Source organism: Lichenostomus cassidix, chromosome 8, assembly GCF_008360975.1.
Source record: "Lichenostomus cassidix isolate B80296 chromosome 8, HeHo_3.0, whole genome shotgun sequence".
Lineage (NCBI taxonomy): Eukaryota > Metazoa > Chordata > Aves > Passeriformes > Meliphagidae > Lichenostomus > Lichenostomus cassidix.
In genome coordinates, this window is record NC_139489.1 from 25,732,299 (window position 1) to 25,747,708 (window position 15,410).

At 42.9% G+C, this 15,410-nt stretch overlaps 1 protein-coding gene across 1 annotated transcript in view; it reads left to right on the plus strand.

The window, feature by feature from the left end:
- The window catches only part of ACBD6 (acyl-CoA binding domain containing 6), an 81,112-nt gene that overhangs the window by 10,384 nt on the left and 55,318 nt on the right, over positions 1 to 15,410 (plus strand). Inside the window, exon 4 of the mRNA XM_085068582.1 lies at positions 14,575 to 14,657. Coding sequence (XP_084924708.1) covers positions 14,575 to 14,657 — 83 coding nt within the window. The remainder of the gene's footprint in view (positions 1 to 14,574; positions 14,658 to 15,410) is intronic.

Here is a 15,410-nt window from a genome sequence, read left to right on the forward strand (position 1 = left end):
ATTTATTTTCAGCAGTTTCATTTGCTGGAAAAGCTTTAAAAATAGCACGTAACCTAGAGGATCTGGAGGTGAGGTCCATTGTCTTTACATCCATGAAGCCACAGGAATTTAAAGGCTGTGTTTGTCTAGAACCAATGATCACAATTGCCTTTCAGGATGCTTTGCAATTCAGCCCTCCTGCCTTGGCATGGTCTTACTGTATGCTGTGGGTTGTTTGTTCCTTTTCCCAAGAACAGCTGTTAGTAGGAGGTCAGGAATATTCTTTTCCATGCTGTCTCCATTCTCCTCTTGATGCAGTCTTCCTTCGTCATCTTCTACCTTTTAGCACATCTTTTGTTTCTTGTGAGTCATTCCTTTCTGTCTGAAGTTCCAGGCAGTGGAAAGGTAATTGCTTGGACCAGCTCAGCTCTATTTGCATATTTCAGAGACATCACCTGTCCTTCAAGTCTATTCACTCTTCCTCCAGAACAGAGAATAATTTATGAAGCCATTCTTTTGCATTCTCCAGCCTTAAACAGAAACATTTCATGCCGTCAACACCTCCCACTGCTTCAGGTCCTTTACAAAGGAAGATGTGTCCTGGCTGTTTCTCTTCTCCTATGTTCACCGGTCCTCTTCCTGCTTTACTGGCAGCAAATGACAGTTGCTTTTGATGGCTTTGGCTGGTGTGAGCATGGTGGTGACACTCATCTTCCCTCCCTGCCAGCCACTGCGTGTGCTGACCCTCTCACAGGTTGGCTGTGCATCCCTGCAGCCTCAGCAGTGAGCTCAGGGATTTGGGAATATCACCTTCACAAGCTGGGTGTCTGGCATCTTCATGCAGCCACTTTGTTCTCTTGTGCATCACTGAAAAATTGGGCACTTCGGTACTTGAAGGTTTTGAGAGTCATAGTGGCTCTGTTTCCATTCCCCCACATGCCCTGAAATTCTCATCATGTATTGGATATCACAAATCCCCAGTGGCTTCAAGCATTCAGATTTTTCGAACCAAAAGCAGCAGAAGCAGGCCAGCACCTCCTCTCTCAGCAGCACTGAACACGTCCCTTCCACCGAAATGCTGTCGCAGGGGCCGTGGGTGGAGGTGTGACACAACACCGCAGCGGGGTGGCCAGGAGCTGTTATTGATCCATTCTTGTAACGAGATGGTTATATGGCACAGCTCAAACAATAAAAATAAATAATAAAAAAAGCATCCAGGTTTGCTCAGCAGATTTAGCCTTCCATTTGCTGATTGCAATTTTGGCATCACTCGGTTCTAAATATTTCCTTTTCCTATTTCTTATATTGCGCATTTACCAGTTCCAATCTGAACAGCTTGTCACTACTAACTTCAGTGGCATCCTCTCCCAAACACTTAGAAGCCTCTTCCTATTTGCTGTGAGTGCTGAAACTCACAGGAGGACTTAGTGATTTTCTATTTATACATCTTAAACTTTAAAAGTTGGCATTTTAACTTGTTTGACTCGACCACTAATGCGGTTAGTAAGATTTCTGCTGTGTAATGAGGAAAGTTGGAGATCAGAAGTCTGAAGAGCAGACTTCCCTTTAAGGCAAAGTTGGAAGGGAGCTCCACCTCAAAGAAAATAGGCATTCACCAAACATCTTTTTAAGCTCTTAAAGGTGTGAAATCCCAGTTCTGATGTTTGCAGGGGAGAAAGTCGCCTGTGTTTTTTTTAAGTACTCTTCCGTGCATTGTTTGAGTAGGAGAGGGTTTATTTCTCTGAACTCTGGCCCAAACAGTGAATGGGAGTAAAATCCCTCCTTTGCTGGGTTGGTGTAGTAGCACCAGGTCATGCCAGGAGAGGATCCTAGGGGAATAGAAAGCCTCATGAAACAGAAAACAAACTTCAGATTTAATAAAATAGCAAATGCACAATTGCTGCGGGCTCAGAGCAGTCCAGTAAGCTGGAAAACCTGCGGTAATAAAACAAATGGGTGTTTTTGCAGGAAGTACTGCAGGGGGCAATATTTGCTAAGGTGGGTGGCCAGGTACCCTCTGCCCAGGGTGAGCTCCATCCCTTCTGTCTTCTGGTGAAATAACCTTTCTCTGTCCCATTTTAAATGCAATAAGCAAGGTGGAACTAAAATGTGGAAAAGAGAATTTGCAATTTGGGAATGCAGTGAAAAGGAGGAGAGACAATTCCCAGACTTGCAGCAGAGCTGAGTTTGTATGTGTGCTTTTGGCAGGTTGCACCTAGTGTTAACTGAAATATTTTAACAATTGATTTTAAATTGATGATTCTCTTGTATTTAAGTAGAATCTCTGAGGCAGCTTAGAATCTCTGTGGTGTGGGATCTCGAAGAGAACTGAAAAATTTCTGTAATGACTCAAATACAAACTGTGTTTCCAATGACATTTGAAAAAACATTTGGAAATCAAAACTTGAATTTTTCTTAAATTTGAGCTCCTTGCTCAAGTCTGTCCTGTTGATATCTGGAACAAGAGCTTTGATCTTTTGCAGCTCACGGGTTTTTTGTCTGGTCAACTTCTAAGAATTAGATTAGTGGCTGGTAAATTATACTGCAGTTTCAGGCTGAAATCTATGGATTTCTTGGTTAGTTCTGCAGACCAGTGGAATTTCTTCTGGAAAGTAAGAAATACATTAGAAAAACTGTTGTCTGTAAACAAAATGAGTGCACCCATCATGTTTTCCTGTTTTGTCTATCAGTCAAACAGATGTCTCCCTTGATAATCTGGCCCAGCAGCCACTGTTTGTGGTTGGGAAAGAGCAGCAGAATGGTGTGGGCAGGATTACAAGGGGGATGGGAAGAGCAGGAAGGGAGAAGACCTGTTTGGGTCTCTCTCTGCCTGTCACCAGCAGCAGTGAGCTCACATACCTGCTTTGTTTGGGTAAATATCTCAATTTATGGCTTGCTGTGCTGCGAGGTCAAAAACTTTGAAAAATAGCAACTTTATTTCTTTCGTAGTATAAAAGCAATTTAATTGCATCGTGTAAAGTGGGCACTAATCAAATTATGGCTGTGTTCCCTAAAGTCCTGTGCTGTGCTAATGCAGCACACTGGGAAGAGGAGCTGTGGACCTGTGCTGCCAGGGGCTTTGCTCTGCAGGTTTCTTTGTATGGATCCTGCTGTGGCCCTTCATCCTCAGGGAATTTCATGTCTGACTTTTTGTTTGTTTTTTTTAACTGTAATAGTAGTAATAATGATAATAATAATTATAACAAAATGTAGAAAACAAATATCACTGTTTCCTCAACATTTTTTTGAAAGCTCTTATTTCAGTGGTGACCACATTGGAAGAAGCAAATCACTGAAACAGTTCATAAACTCTAATCCAGCTTTTCTTCTTTGAAAACAAAACAAAGCCAAAACATCAAGTTTGTATTTTTTTTTATTATTCTTTTAACAGAAAGTGAAGCACTAGAAATTAAGAGTAAAACCAGCAAATTGATCCACCGCAGGCTTCTGGCTTTGGGGCATGTAAGACTAGTGTCCTCTGGGTTTAGGCAAACTGCAGAGTTGTTTTTTTGTGAACCACATTGGGGTATGTAATGGGGTTTTATATCCTCAGAAGGGTTAGATCTTAACACACAGAGGGATTCTTCTGCACTGCCCTGCTGCCTTTTGCCAGCTGTATGAGGGACAGTCTCTAGCATGCCAGTGGAGTTAGTGGAGGATGCAGCCTTCCTGTGGGAGTTATTTGCTGTGTGTGGATCACAAAACCTTGTAGTTTATCTATGCTTCACTCCTGCATGTGAGACTACAGCTGGAGTGACCCACCTTATTTTATCCAAGTTGGAAAAATGGCACTTTATTATCTGCACAGGTTAGACCTTAAGTGTTTTGCTTTTGGAGCATGCTTTCAGAACCAATTTTGCTTATTAGCAAGGGGATCTTTTCCTGTTCCTGTTGTGTCAGAAACTAAAATATCACACTACAAACATGAACTAAACTTCCCCATTCATCTGCAATAAAGGTGGGTACTGTTGCTTTGTTGTACCTTCTTAGGAGGAGTGTGTGCTGATGCTTTAAGTCCTTGGTATAGATCCTCCTCATAAACAAAGCTGTCCATAGGTGATTTGCTTCCTTTCTGTCCCTGTCTTTGCACATGTAATCTAGCAAGTAACATGTTCTAGCAAGTAATTCACCTGCCAGGCATTGGGGTGCTGTGCTGGTGGGGCTGGGATTCTGTCTGTGGACAAGCTTGATAAATCACAGGGCTTTTTCTCTCCTGCAGCCTTTTATTGTAGAGCACAAAACAGAGTGCCAGACGCACAGTGAGATTTCCAGTTGTTTGGAATTGTGGCTCTGGCAAGCTGTGCAGAAGTGAAGAAGTTAAAATGAACAAGCATCTCATAGTAGAAATATAAACAGCTGGAATATGTGTCAGCTTCCCACCCCCTGGGAGTCTGTTGGATTGTTCTCTTTGATTTTACATCTCTGCAGAAATTTATGGTCTCAGCTCCTTTTATTTATGACATTCTGATCCTCGACCAAGCGATTGATTGAAATACAACAGTGCCAAGCTGCAAGTCTGTATTTCAGAGAGGCTGAAGTTTAGAAAGCAAACCAGCAATGCAGTCATGGATTGAAGGCTGCCCTGGAATCCTGTGCAGAGGTTGCCCACATTTCTGTGCCCCTGAAATTTTTCAGAGTAAAGAATTGTCATGACAAAGGTTATGCCTCTTCTCTCTCCCTCCTTTTAAGCTGCCTGTTCTTGCTGAAGACATACTGTATGTTAAATATGCAATCTTACTAGCCCTGCAACGGCTAACTTTGGCTTGTAGAGATGTTAGTCCCTATTTTTCCTGCTCAGATCCAGCAGTGCTGATGCACTCTGTTGTGAGTGTGCTGTGTGTAGCATAATATATTCTTTTGCAGCTACTTGAATATAACAGCAGTGGGTTTTGAGAATTGCAACCAAGGAATTGGGGATTACCACTTTTTGGTTTACCAATGCAGTTATTTTGGTTAAATATTGAATATTTAAATATTTTTCCTTTTAAAGATGTCACAGAATTAATTTTCATCATCTCGCACTGATTGCAAAAATATATATTGGAATATATATTTGGAATGTATTCAGAAAAAAAAAGGGTAATTAGAGGCATAGCTCTGCCTTGCTGAGTGTGCTGCTGCAGCAAAGGGTTGTGTGTGGTGTCCCAGCATCACAATCCCTGGCTTGCTGGTGGGTGTAGACACTGCATGCTAGCCAGATACACCAGAGGTGACTGAAAAAAGATCAAATGAATTTTATATATGTATATATATATATGCATATAAAACCTCAAACTATTGGCATGCAGTGATGACAAGATGTAACAGAGTGAGGCAAAGCACTTTGCTGTATAACTTTCTGTGTAGCAGGGAATTCATTGCTTTTTTCTTTTCCCTGTATTCATTATCCAGAAGTTACAGGTTCTGCTGTATGGCTGCAGCCCCACAGCACCTGGTTATTCTGTGATCCCTGGCTGTGGGATTGGAAGCATGAGATGCAGCTGAGCTCTGGGATCTTAAAACTTCACCTGAGTGAGTGCTTTCCTAGCTGAGAAAGCATCTCAATATCAGGAAGGACTGATCACCAGGTCAGGTGTAAGTTGCTGCAGATCCTCTGTGAAGGTTGTTGCTTCTGTGGCTGAATTGACAGAAAATTATTAAATGCTGGTATTTCCAGGGAGAGCCCCAGATCTTGGCTTAAGGTTGAATTTGTTAAAATTTGGTAAAATTTCAGATCACAAGATGAAATGACTGAGATGCAACCAGAGGCACTCTCTGTCATTTCTGCCTTGAGGTGGCAGATTCTGGCAAGGCAAGAAAGGGGTTTAAATGCCAAGTGCAGTTTTCTTTTGTTGTAGATTTTAGCAGCAATGCTGCTGCTCCTCAGCAACAAAAATGTGAATGATGAAAGCATTGAAAGGCTTGTTTGTGTGAGGCTGGAAGCAGGAAAGAGCAGTGTTGTGACATGAGAAGTGACTCCACCAGCAATCAAAACTTTCCTGTCACTTTCATTTCTGTACTGAAACTCCTCTGGCTAAAACAAATTGGTACACGAGGCTTTTGGTGGTGCTGACATGACAAAACTGGGGGCTGGGAGAGCTGCAGGGTGGGCTGGCACACCAGAGGAGAGGTGTTGAACCAAGCAGGATGCTGCTGTAGGGACAGGGCAGGTGACAGGCAGTGAGGGTAGTTCAGGAGCTTGGGGCAGAGAGAGGAGCCTCTGATGTAACAGGAGGTTTGGAAGGGGAGGAAAAATAAATAAATTGCAAGGTGAGCTGGGGAGGACCAGGAGGGGAAGATCTGCTTTCTCTGCCCAGTTCTGGCTGGGCTTGGAACTAGATGACCTTTAAGGTCCTTTCCAACCTAAACCATTCTGTGGTTCTGTGATAATTGCTCTTTACAGGAAGCATCAAGGAATTATTGAATGTAATTACTGGAGATTAAGATTTTGTTTGGATATTAGGTAACACATTGGTTAATGTCTTGTAAATGCAACTTGTCTCTGAGATTGGAAAAAGTTTCCTTCAAAAGAGCAGATATTGTCTCCTACTTGGATACTTGGACACTTTTGCACCAAATTACTCGTATTGTAAGGAAAGGTGGCATTCCTCAAATGTCTCTGGAGCATCCTATAAGCATTTTGAGCTGAACTAACCAACACAAAGGCAGGGAAGGGTTCAGGCACAGTGTCAGTGCTCAGCACTAAAAGCTGTTCCACGGGCAGCTGCCTCCAGATCCTGCATCCTTCTGTCTGAGCCTGCCAAGGGTTACACTGTAGCTTTGGAAACTTTGTTCCTACTGGGATGTTCTGATCCTTCCCATGCTTGGCTGAGTCTGTGGGGACAGGAACCAGCAAAGATCTCTTCATTCTGCCATTTCTCTGCCTGCAGAGCTCATAAATCCACCCTCTGGCTTCACGACCCAGATCTGTTGGAGGAAACAAATGTCCATGGCACTGGTCAAACAGCCTCAGAGCTGCTCCTTTTGCCAGTGGGGACATTGGCCACTGCAATGGTGTCTGGCCCAGTGTCACTCCAGAATGCAGAGGGTGGCTGCTCATGTCCTTTATTTATCAAAAGTTGGGGCTGCCTTCAGCTTTTAGGCTTCAGAGCATCTGTTTCATCCCAAGCCACAAAGCTGTTTGGTATTTCCAGCTTGGCTCAGAATGTATTTCTTGCTCCTACAAATGTCTGTGTAAATGTATATAAATAAGTTGTATTAGATTGACAAAATCTCCCAGCAATAACAGTACAAGCTGTGTTTATGTCTGTAGTTGGTCCCCTCTGCATGGGCATTTGTGGGTTTTCATGTGGGTGATGTGACAGAAGAGATTGATTGCTCCAGTACTGACAATGCAATGCCTGGTTTCCTTCACGCTGGAAGGGTCCAAGCAAGGCCACTCACTTCACCCTTTGCTCTGCAGACACTGGCAATCTGCAAGTTTTGGGAATGTGAGGAAAGGAGCCTGCTGATGGGCTTGGGTTTGCCATCTCCCTGTCTGCTTTTCCTTTCAAAAAAGCATTCCACAAACCAAAAGCTATGGGAAGCCACTGCATTAGATTTTTTTATTGAGCATATTATTTCCTTCCATGCATATGCTAAAATGTATACAGTGAGTCATGAAATCACAGCTCCTAGCAAGCATAAAACATGCTCAAATTGTTAAGCATTTTACATTTACTTCCCTTCCCCTGATTGTCTTTACTACTAATTTCCAACCGTGATTATGTGCAGTTATTAATTAAGTCATTATAGTTAAATGAGTAATCTGCAAGGCTTTGCTTTGGATCACAGCACTGTTTAACTATGACATTAATTATAGTATATTTGTTTTTATTTTTTTGACTGTAATCTGGAAAATATTTTCCCTGTCTTAAATTGTGTTTTTTAAGAGGAAATTCAGTGATGAGACTTAAAAGAACCAGAAAACTTTTTTTTTTACATAGTCATTATTGGAATATTGACTGAACTTACCCGTCAATATTTAAAACAAACAAAAAAAGCCACCTCAATCCCACGTTATCCTGCAGAGTGTGCTGCCATTTTTCATGGGCAGCTTGCTCAGATTGTACAGATCCTCAGTGGGCTCTTGAAAAGGCTCCAGGTGCTGAGTCATGTGCACGCCCCAGCCGAGCTGCTGCTGGGAGCCAAGAGGTATTGTTGAGAGAGGAATATTAAAATAGTCTGTTTATGACAGCCATTAATAGGGCTGGTGTGGGGGGTACAGCAGCCTTTTGTGAAAGGTGGCTTTGCAGCAGTGTGAGGGGAAGGCTGCCATCAGACAAGAGGGATTGGTATCTTATTTGGGTGTAACTGGCTTACAGTGGTCAGTAAAGAGTGGTGAGAAATGCTGAGCTCATATCTTAGTCAGGGGGGAAGGATTTGACGAATTTAAACAATGTAAAGCAATGCCTAATTTTATCAATGGTTATAGATATATTTCCTGTAGTCGCATCACCTCCAAAGGGTTAATATTTGCCTTCCCTCCCGCTGCAGGTAGTGTGAAGTTCAGCCGAGCTGTAAAGTCAGAAGGATACAGGTGGAAAATACTTTTGGAAGAGAACATTGTTTGTCCTCATTTCACGCTTCATCAGCCGCACTGCCGGAGGATCCTCCCGCATTGTTAGGGGCCAGCAGCCTCCCGCGGCGTGGGGGGGACAAGGGACATCTCCCCAGCCCAGGGCTCTCATCTTCGGACCACCTGCGTTTGGGGTGGAGAGCACCCTCCTCCCCTTGGCTCTCCTGGCACTGGCCTTAACTAGCAAAGGAAAAGACGGCAGCAATTATGGCACACGCAATTAACGAGCTTCTAATCTCCAGCCTTGTGTGTAATTGCTGCTGTCAAATACAATTAGTGTCTGCCCAAGTTCCCTTCCCAGGGGGATGGCCAGGCCGTGGCACACCGGGAGAGGAGGGGGGCGAGTGTCTGAAACTTTAGGAGAGTTTGCATTTTCTTGTGGCCTCCCTGATAATCCTCACTCCTCAAATAGAGAAATGTTAATCCAGAGCATTAGGGGAACATGGTGGCCAGCAGAGCAGGTCTGCTCTTGAGTTAACTCTGAAGTGTCTTCTGTAAAATGTCTCACCTGAGACTATACCAGCTTAATTACAATTCAATCAGCACATGTCAGGGATTTTCTGCTACCTTCCTGTGAGCCTGGTGGGGTTCCAGCATGTCACCTGTCCTGCCACACAGGGAACTGGGACATGGACCATGGGTTTCTCCTACCCCTGCCAAGCAGATCTCTGTGAGCATCCAGCAACTGCAGATCCTCCAGGCTTGGTCGCTCAACGCCCTTAGTTGCCCTGCAAAGCCCTGCAGCACCTTGAAAGGCCATGACAGATTTTGGTGGCTTCTTTGGTGCTGCTGAAGGCTGCCACACTCCAGTCAAGGAGGCTGTTGCACTGGTGTGCTCCTGTGTGTGCTCCTTGCTGCAGACAGGTACGGAGCAAGGTGATGTGTCCCTGTCCCCAAGGCTGGGTTCTGTGCCAGGCTGTGCAGGAAAGCTAGGGAATGTGCCAGGCTGGCACCTGCACTGGAGGAGCAGGTGAGCTGGAGGAAGGGGAATTGAGCAGCATAAATGCAGATTGGAATCTGCACTATGTATTTGGTGCTGTGGAAGTGCTTGAGAAGCTTTGACTGTAGTCATTTTCTTAGGAGTATTCCTTGTCTGCATCCCACAAAGCTGGATACAGCTGCTACTGACCCAAGCTGCATCAGGCTCAGGGCAAGAGGAAAATAATATAATAAGAAGTGCCAACTTCTTCCATGCAGAGTGGTGGCTCAGGGGTGAGATCCTGATGCATTGCTCTCATTGAACTTGTCTCACTTTTCTGTTTCCAAGGTGCATGATGATGAAAAACCTCAGTCTTGACCATTTTAAGGCATTAACAAGGGTAAATTTGAAGATAAGTATTTTGATAAGATGAACCTGGTTTTGCTGATGGCTTTCCTTTCTTCTTAAATATGCATTTATGAGGCATTATTTAAGGATTTTGGGTGTGAAGAAAAGCCAGAGCAAGATGTGAGAGAATTGGGAGGATGATAGATGTGCAGTGCAACAGAGCCACACGCCTTGCCAGACAGTTACTCCTGTGTTTGCTGGGTGTCTAGGCATGCAAAACCGGCCAGGCAAAGTTCCCTCTTGCCCTGGGTAAAATTCAGGTGCCCTACATTTAAACCATACCTGGGATCTATCTCTTCTGTTAACTCAAGGTTGTGGTATTCAATTTTTTTTTTTTTTCACTTTATTGAAACTTGTGCTGTTCCTGCCATTTTGTAATATTTCTGTAGGACTTCTCTGTACCTTCCTTCTGTCAGATTCGGCAGCCTCTTGCTCTACATGTAAATAGCTGTGTCCCATTCCATCCCAGCTAATCACTGAGAGTGAGTTCATTTGCATCTCTATAGCTGCTTCTGGCTCTTGAGTTTGAAGTGGGTCATTGGAAAGGCCCATGAATTTGCCATCTTGTTAAGTCTGTTGTAGCCTGTTTTGTGTAGATCCAAACAAAACTTTGGTGTGGAAATGAAAACATGCTTGTTCTGTCTTCAGAGATGTAGCAGGAGAGTGATGGACCAAAGCAAGCCCCATGAGGAAACTACTGTTCCTTCTCTTAGATGATAATTTTCATCCTGCTGCCCAAAAATGCCAAAGGAGAAATGGATCATGTTGTGATTATGGGAGAGTTTTATGACAAAACCTTCACAAAGAAAATATTTGTCTCTAATTGTTTTGCATTTCCATAATGCTTAGTATGATAAAACCATCTTCTCTTTCTCCTTTATTTTTCAATCATGATTAGACTTTAATGTCATTAAAGCTTATAAGTGAGTTTGAACCACTGTCTTGTTGAAGAGAAGATGGAGCAGAAATTTTCAGTGAGGCATTGGACAGGGTTTTTAATGTGTCTGTCATTATATGTTAACCTCTGAACTGGGACACGACGTCTGTTTTATGGCTGACAACAATTTAAAAGTATACATCTTGACATGGTGGATAAAGGAAGAAGGGGGAGTGGAGAAGAAAAAAAGAATTAATGATGTTAGCAAATATTAGTGCCTGTATTTCCATTTTGTTCCGAAAGTGGTTGTCAGGCTTTGAGGCTGCCTGGAGCAGCATTGCCAGTGACAGCCAGCCGGGATGCAATTGTCCCTTGGATCGAGCTGGGCTTTTATTGACAAATTCAGTGCACTGAGGCAGGGACAAGGATGCTCTACTGTCTGTTCCGGGAGGAGTGTGGCTTTTCTCCTGGCATTCCCGGTGACATTTGAGAAGGATAGTTCTGGGCTTAGTGGAGTTCCCTGCGCCAGTCCCTGAGCCCATCTGGAGTCAGGGGAGTGGAAGATGTCTCTTCAGGAGTACGTTTGCTGCATACTGAAGCCCAGGTTTGCCCGTGATTTATTCTGGCTTTGGTCAGCCAGATCCGCCCACCAAAGGTAACTGTCAGAGGAACAGTGACTTTGACATCAGCCTTAATTGTACACTAGCCACAAAGAATCAGTGGGCAAGGGGAAAACACGAGAAATTTTGCTGTTTAAGGCATGTCTGACGCTTCTCTATTGTCTTTCTCCCTATTTTTGACGTTCTACTGCCTGTGCTTTGGCACGCAAATGCAATCCTTCAAGGTGTCTTCATGTGCTGTCACAAATTCTTCTTTATTCCCACAGTTTTTAACTGGCATTTAAGAGCAGCCCCTCGTGCTCATGGAGCCCACAGCAGTTTTGTCTTTCCTACAGCACCTCTTTTGCATGGTCCAGCTGCAGATACGACCGCTGTGATCTCCCTCGGATTCATGTCCCAAATTATGGAAGCCCCAGATCATGCTATTCCTTAACTATCATTAGTTACATGAGTATCTGCAGTGCCTCTGGACAGCACTGCCAGCAGTGACAGAAATGGAGCTGGCTTAATTGAGAGCTACATAGTTAATTATTAGTGCCTTTTCAGTGGAGGAGACAGGAAATTTGCAGTGTCAGTTTTTAATTTCATTGTGGTTTGCGGGGTAATGTGACTTTAAACTCATGAGTCATTATCTTCATGTAGGTAGCCCTAAAAGCCTTCTTTTGCTGTAAAAACGTCAAGAGATTTAAGAAGGAAAAGGGCATCTGCGTGTTACTGATCCCTTCAGCCAGGATGAACAACAAATAAAAACACTGGTTGCTGTCAGTAGCTGTGACGTGGTTTGGAAGGAACTGCTGCTTCTGCCCCACTTTGTGTGTCACCAAGTTGGGCACATTGTGCTCAGATATTGCGTGGAAGTTCTGGCAGGCTGGGCAGCACGGATTTTGGAAGTGGGCAGATGAGCTCATGGATAGGCAGATTGTCAAGGGCAGCTGGAAAGAAACCAGTTTGTATCTGCATTGAAAGAAACCGGTTTGTATCTGTGCTTTTTTGGGAAGCCTGGACAGATTCTTCTTGGGAAGCCCAGTGAGGATGAATGGTAGAGCCATGTCACTGTCTTCATGGCTTTGCACAGTAGGGGCACATGTTAAATACTGAGAAAACAGAATAGTTTCCCGGACCTTCTTCATAAACTTGTTCTGTATATCAAGGGCTGTGATGGAATAAGCTTGGTTCAACATTCATAAATTGAATATTGAATTACCTATTTCTGTGTGAAAGAGATGAGATAAAAGCTACTTGGACAAAGTAACTTTTATGTGGATTAAAAGCCAGAGAAGTTTATGCCTGCATGTTTTTGGGAAAAAGTCTTTATCACTAACTTTCCTGATGACCTTATGTGTACTCAATCAATGTGATTAATCTCTGGTAGAAATGCATTCGTTGTGCAAAGAAGGTGAACTTAACCCTAGAAACCTTTTTTTTTTTAGCAATTTCTGCCTCTAGAAAGATTAAATGTATTTTTTCAAATTTTTTTTCTGACTTGGGAAAAAAGCAACAACCAAAGACTCAAGTGGGAAGAGATAAAAGAATACAGATTAAAATTTTTGCAGTTTCTGACACTGATTGAATGCTCATCATCCCTTGATATCAGATAGGATAGACTAGCAGTGAGTATGGCTTCATTGTATAGGAATAACTCTTCTGTGCACTTTCAGGTGATCTGAAATTAATTTTATTTTATTAGTGAAATTGACATAATTGATGGACAGTAAGGTCCCCTGCTAAATAATTTTTTAAGAGGGACACTGCACTGTAAAGACTCTGAAGCCCTTTCCCTTCAAGAAGGGAGAACTTCATGTCACCTTCTGCTCTAAATTAGAGAGAGCTTACTTGGCATGGAATAGTCTTCAAAGCCAATTTCCTTTTCATATATCCTTATAAAAAAGTATGTCTGTGATACCTGCAAACCTAATGTTATGGCTTTGGGCTGGTACAGCAGAGCTGAAAGCTGGAACTGGTTGGCTCAGACTGGGCAGAATGCAAAAGTAAATGTGTTAGAGGGAACCAGTACATTGATTTAAAACAAAAGCAACCTAAGGAGCAGGAAAAAAGACAAATATGTTTTATTAAAAAAAAAAATCAACATCTTTCTAGGTAGAATTCTGGTGGGACAGCAATGCTTTTTGGTGTCATGAAGCTGTTCAGAGGAAATGCTGAGAGAACTGGGATTGTTCAGCCTGGACAAGGGAAGGCTTTGGGATGATCTGATTGTGGCCTTCTAGTGCCCGAAGGGGATCTACAAGAAAGATGCAGAGAGACTATTTACAGGAGCTGGAGTGACAGGACAAAGGGGAATGACTTCAGATTGAAAGACAGTAGGTTTTGATCGGATATCAGAAAAAAATTCTCCTGTGTGAGGGTGGTGAGGCCCTGCACAGGGTGCCCAGAGAAGCTGTGGCTGCCCCATCCCTGGAAGTGTTGAAGACCAGATTGGATGCAGCTTGGAGCAACATGGTGTAGGGGAAAGTGTCCCTGCTCATGACGGGAGTGGAACTAGAGGATCTTTAAGTCCCCTTGCAACCCAAATCATTACAGGATTCTGTGATTCAATGTATTGCAGCTACTGAGAAGCTGCTAGAGGCTGGGACTTTGCTCCTGATCTTTTTCACCCTGGGTGTGACACTCTCCCATCACAGAAAGCCACAAACCTGTCCACTGGCAACAGCAAGTTGCAAGTAATGGGCTGGTTTTTGTTAGGATTTGCTACTGCACATTGCCAACCGGTTTTGACTGCTTACCTGAAAACCCAAAATACTTAATGCTGTAGAAGAGTTGGGGGTTCTGGTTCCCTGCACCCCCTAATTGGGGCAGGCTTTCAGACAGCAGGCACTCACCCCTGCTGAAAGTCTGGCATCAATGTAAAGTCAGGCAATTGAAGATCCCAAGCTGCAGAATGGTTTTTTGAAAAGGTAGGCCTGGGGCTCTGTATCGATCAATCATTATTCTAATTGTTCATTTCTATTATGGTGGGAATCATTCAGAATCCTAGAGTTCCTGGGAGTAAATCATTTGGAAATGCTGCCCATTATAAAATTTAATTTTAAATCTATATTAAATAGATTTATAAAGGCAAGCTTTGCAATCTAGTAACAGAATATTATGCTGCCTCACAGAGGCTCAGCTTTTGGGTCCTGAGGGGCCAGGGCTGGGAATGAGAGTTGGGAACACGATGGGAGCCAGGATGCTGGACCAATCTTTCTCTTTCTTTCAGACAACAGAGAAGAGGGGAAAGGAAAGCAAAACTGTATTCGGAGGCCCAGTCGTCAGCTCATTATATCAAGAAGAAACAATCAGGTGATTATCTGTGCTGGAGTTCTGTTAAAAACAGTATTTTTCTAATGTCATTTTGTTAAGCTTTTTTTTTTTTAATATTGCACAAGTCTGGTGGCAACTACAACAGGATAATAAATGACAGGAAAGAACTTTTCAGGTCCATAATCATTTAAATCAATATCTGCCTGTATCATTGCCAGGTAGTAACCTTTCCCTAGCACAAGATGTGGGGGAAGGGCAAGGCTTCCCATTTTTCAGTTATATGGCTGGAAAAAAAGGTAATATTGGATATTTTTAATAGAAAGCTATTCAGGCACTACCTTTTTCAAATAGTTATTTCTTTACCAATACATTCATTAGGGACTGTTCAGTGAAGGTTTTAGTGTTGGACAATGTTTCCCTTCAGGGAGAGTTTGTGCCTTATATCAAATTAATTTTTTTTTCTAGGCTCTGCGGCTAGAAAAGCTAGCTCTGCATTTACTGAACTAGAGTGGCTGCTACTTAAAACTGTCAAGGTGCAAGTAGTAAGTGACATTAGCAACTGAATAAGGACACCTGGATGGTTTTTGGTTTATTTTTTTTACTGTTCCATACTAGTAATCATGAGTATAATATTAACTCCAGTACTGGAATGATTTTGTGGAGGAATTTTTAGAATACTGTCATATTTTTAGTTAAAATGAACAGTCAGAGACGTCTAAATTTTTGACAGTGTTTCCTGTTGTGTAGTCAACCATTTACATGTATATGATCCTGTTTTTTACTGAATGTCTT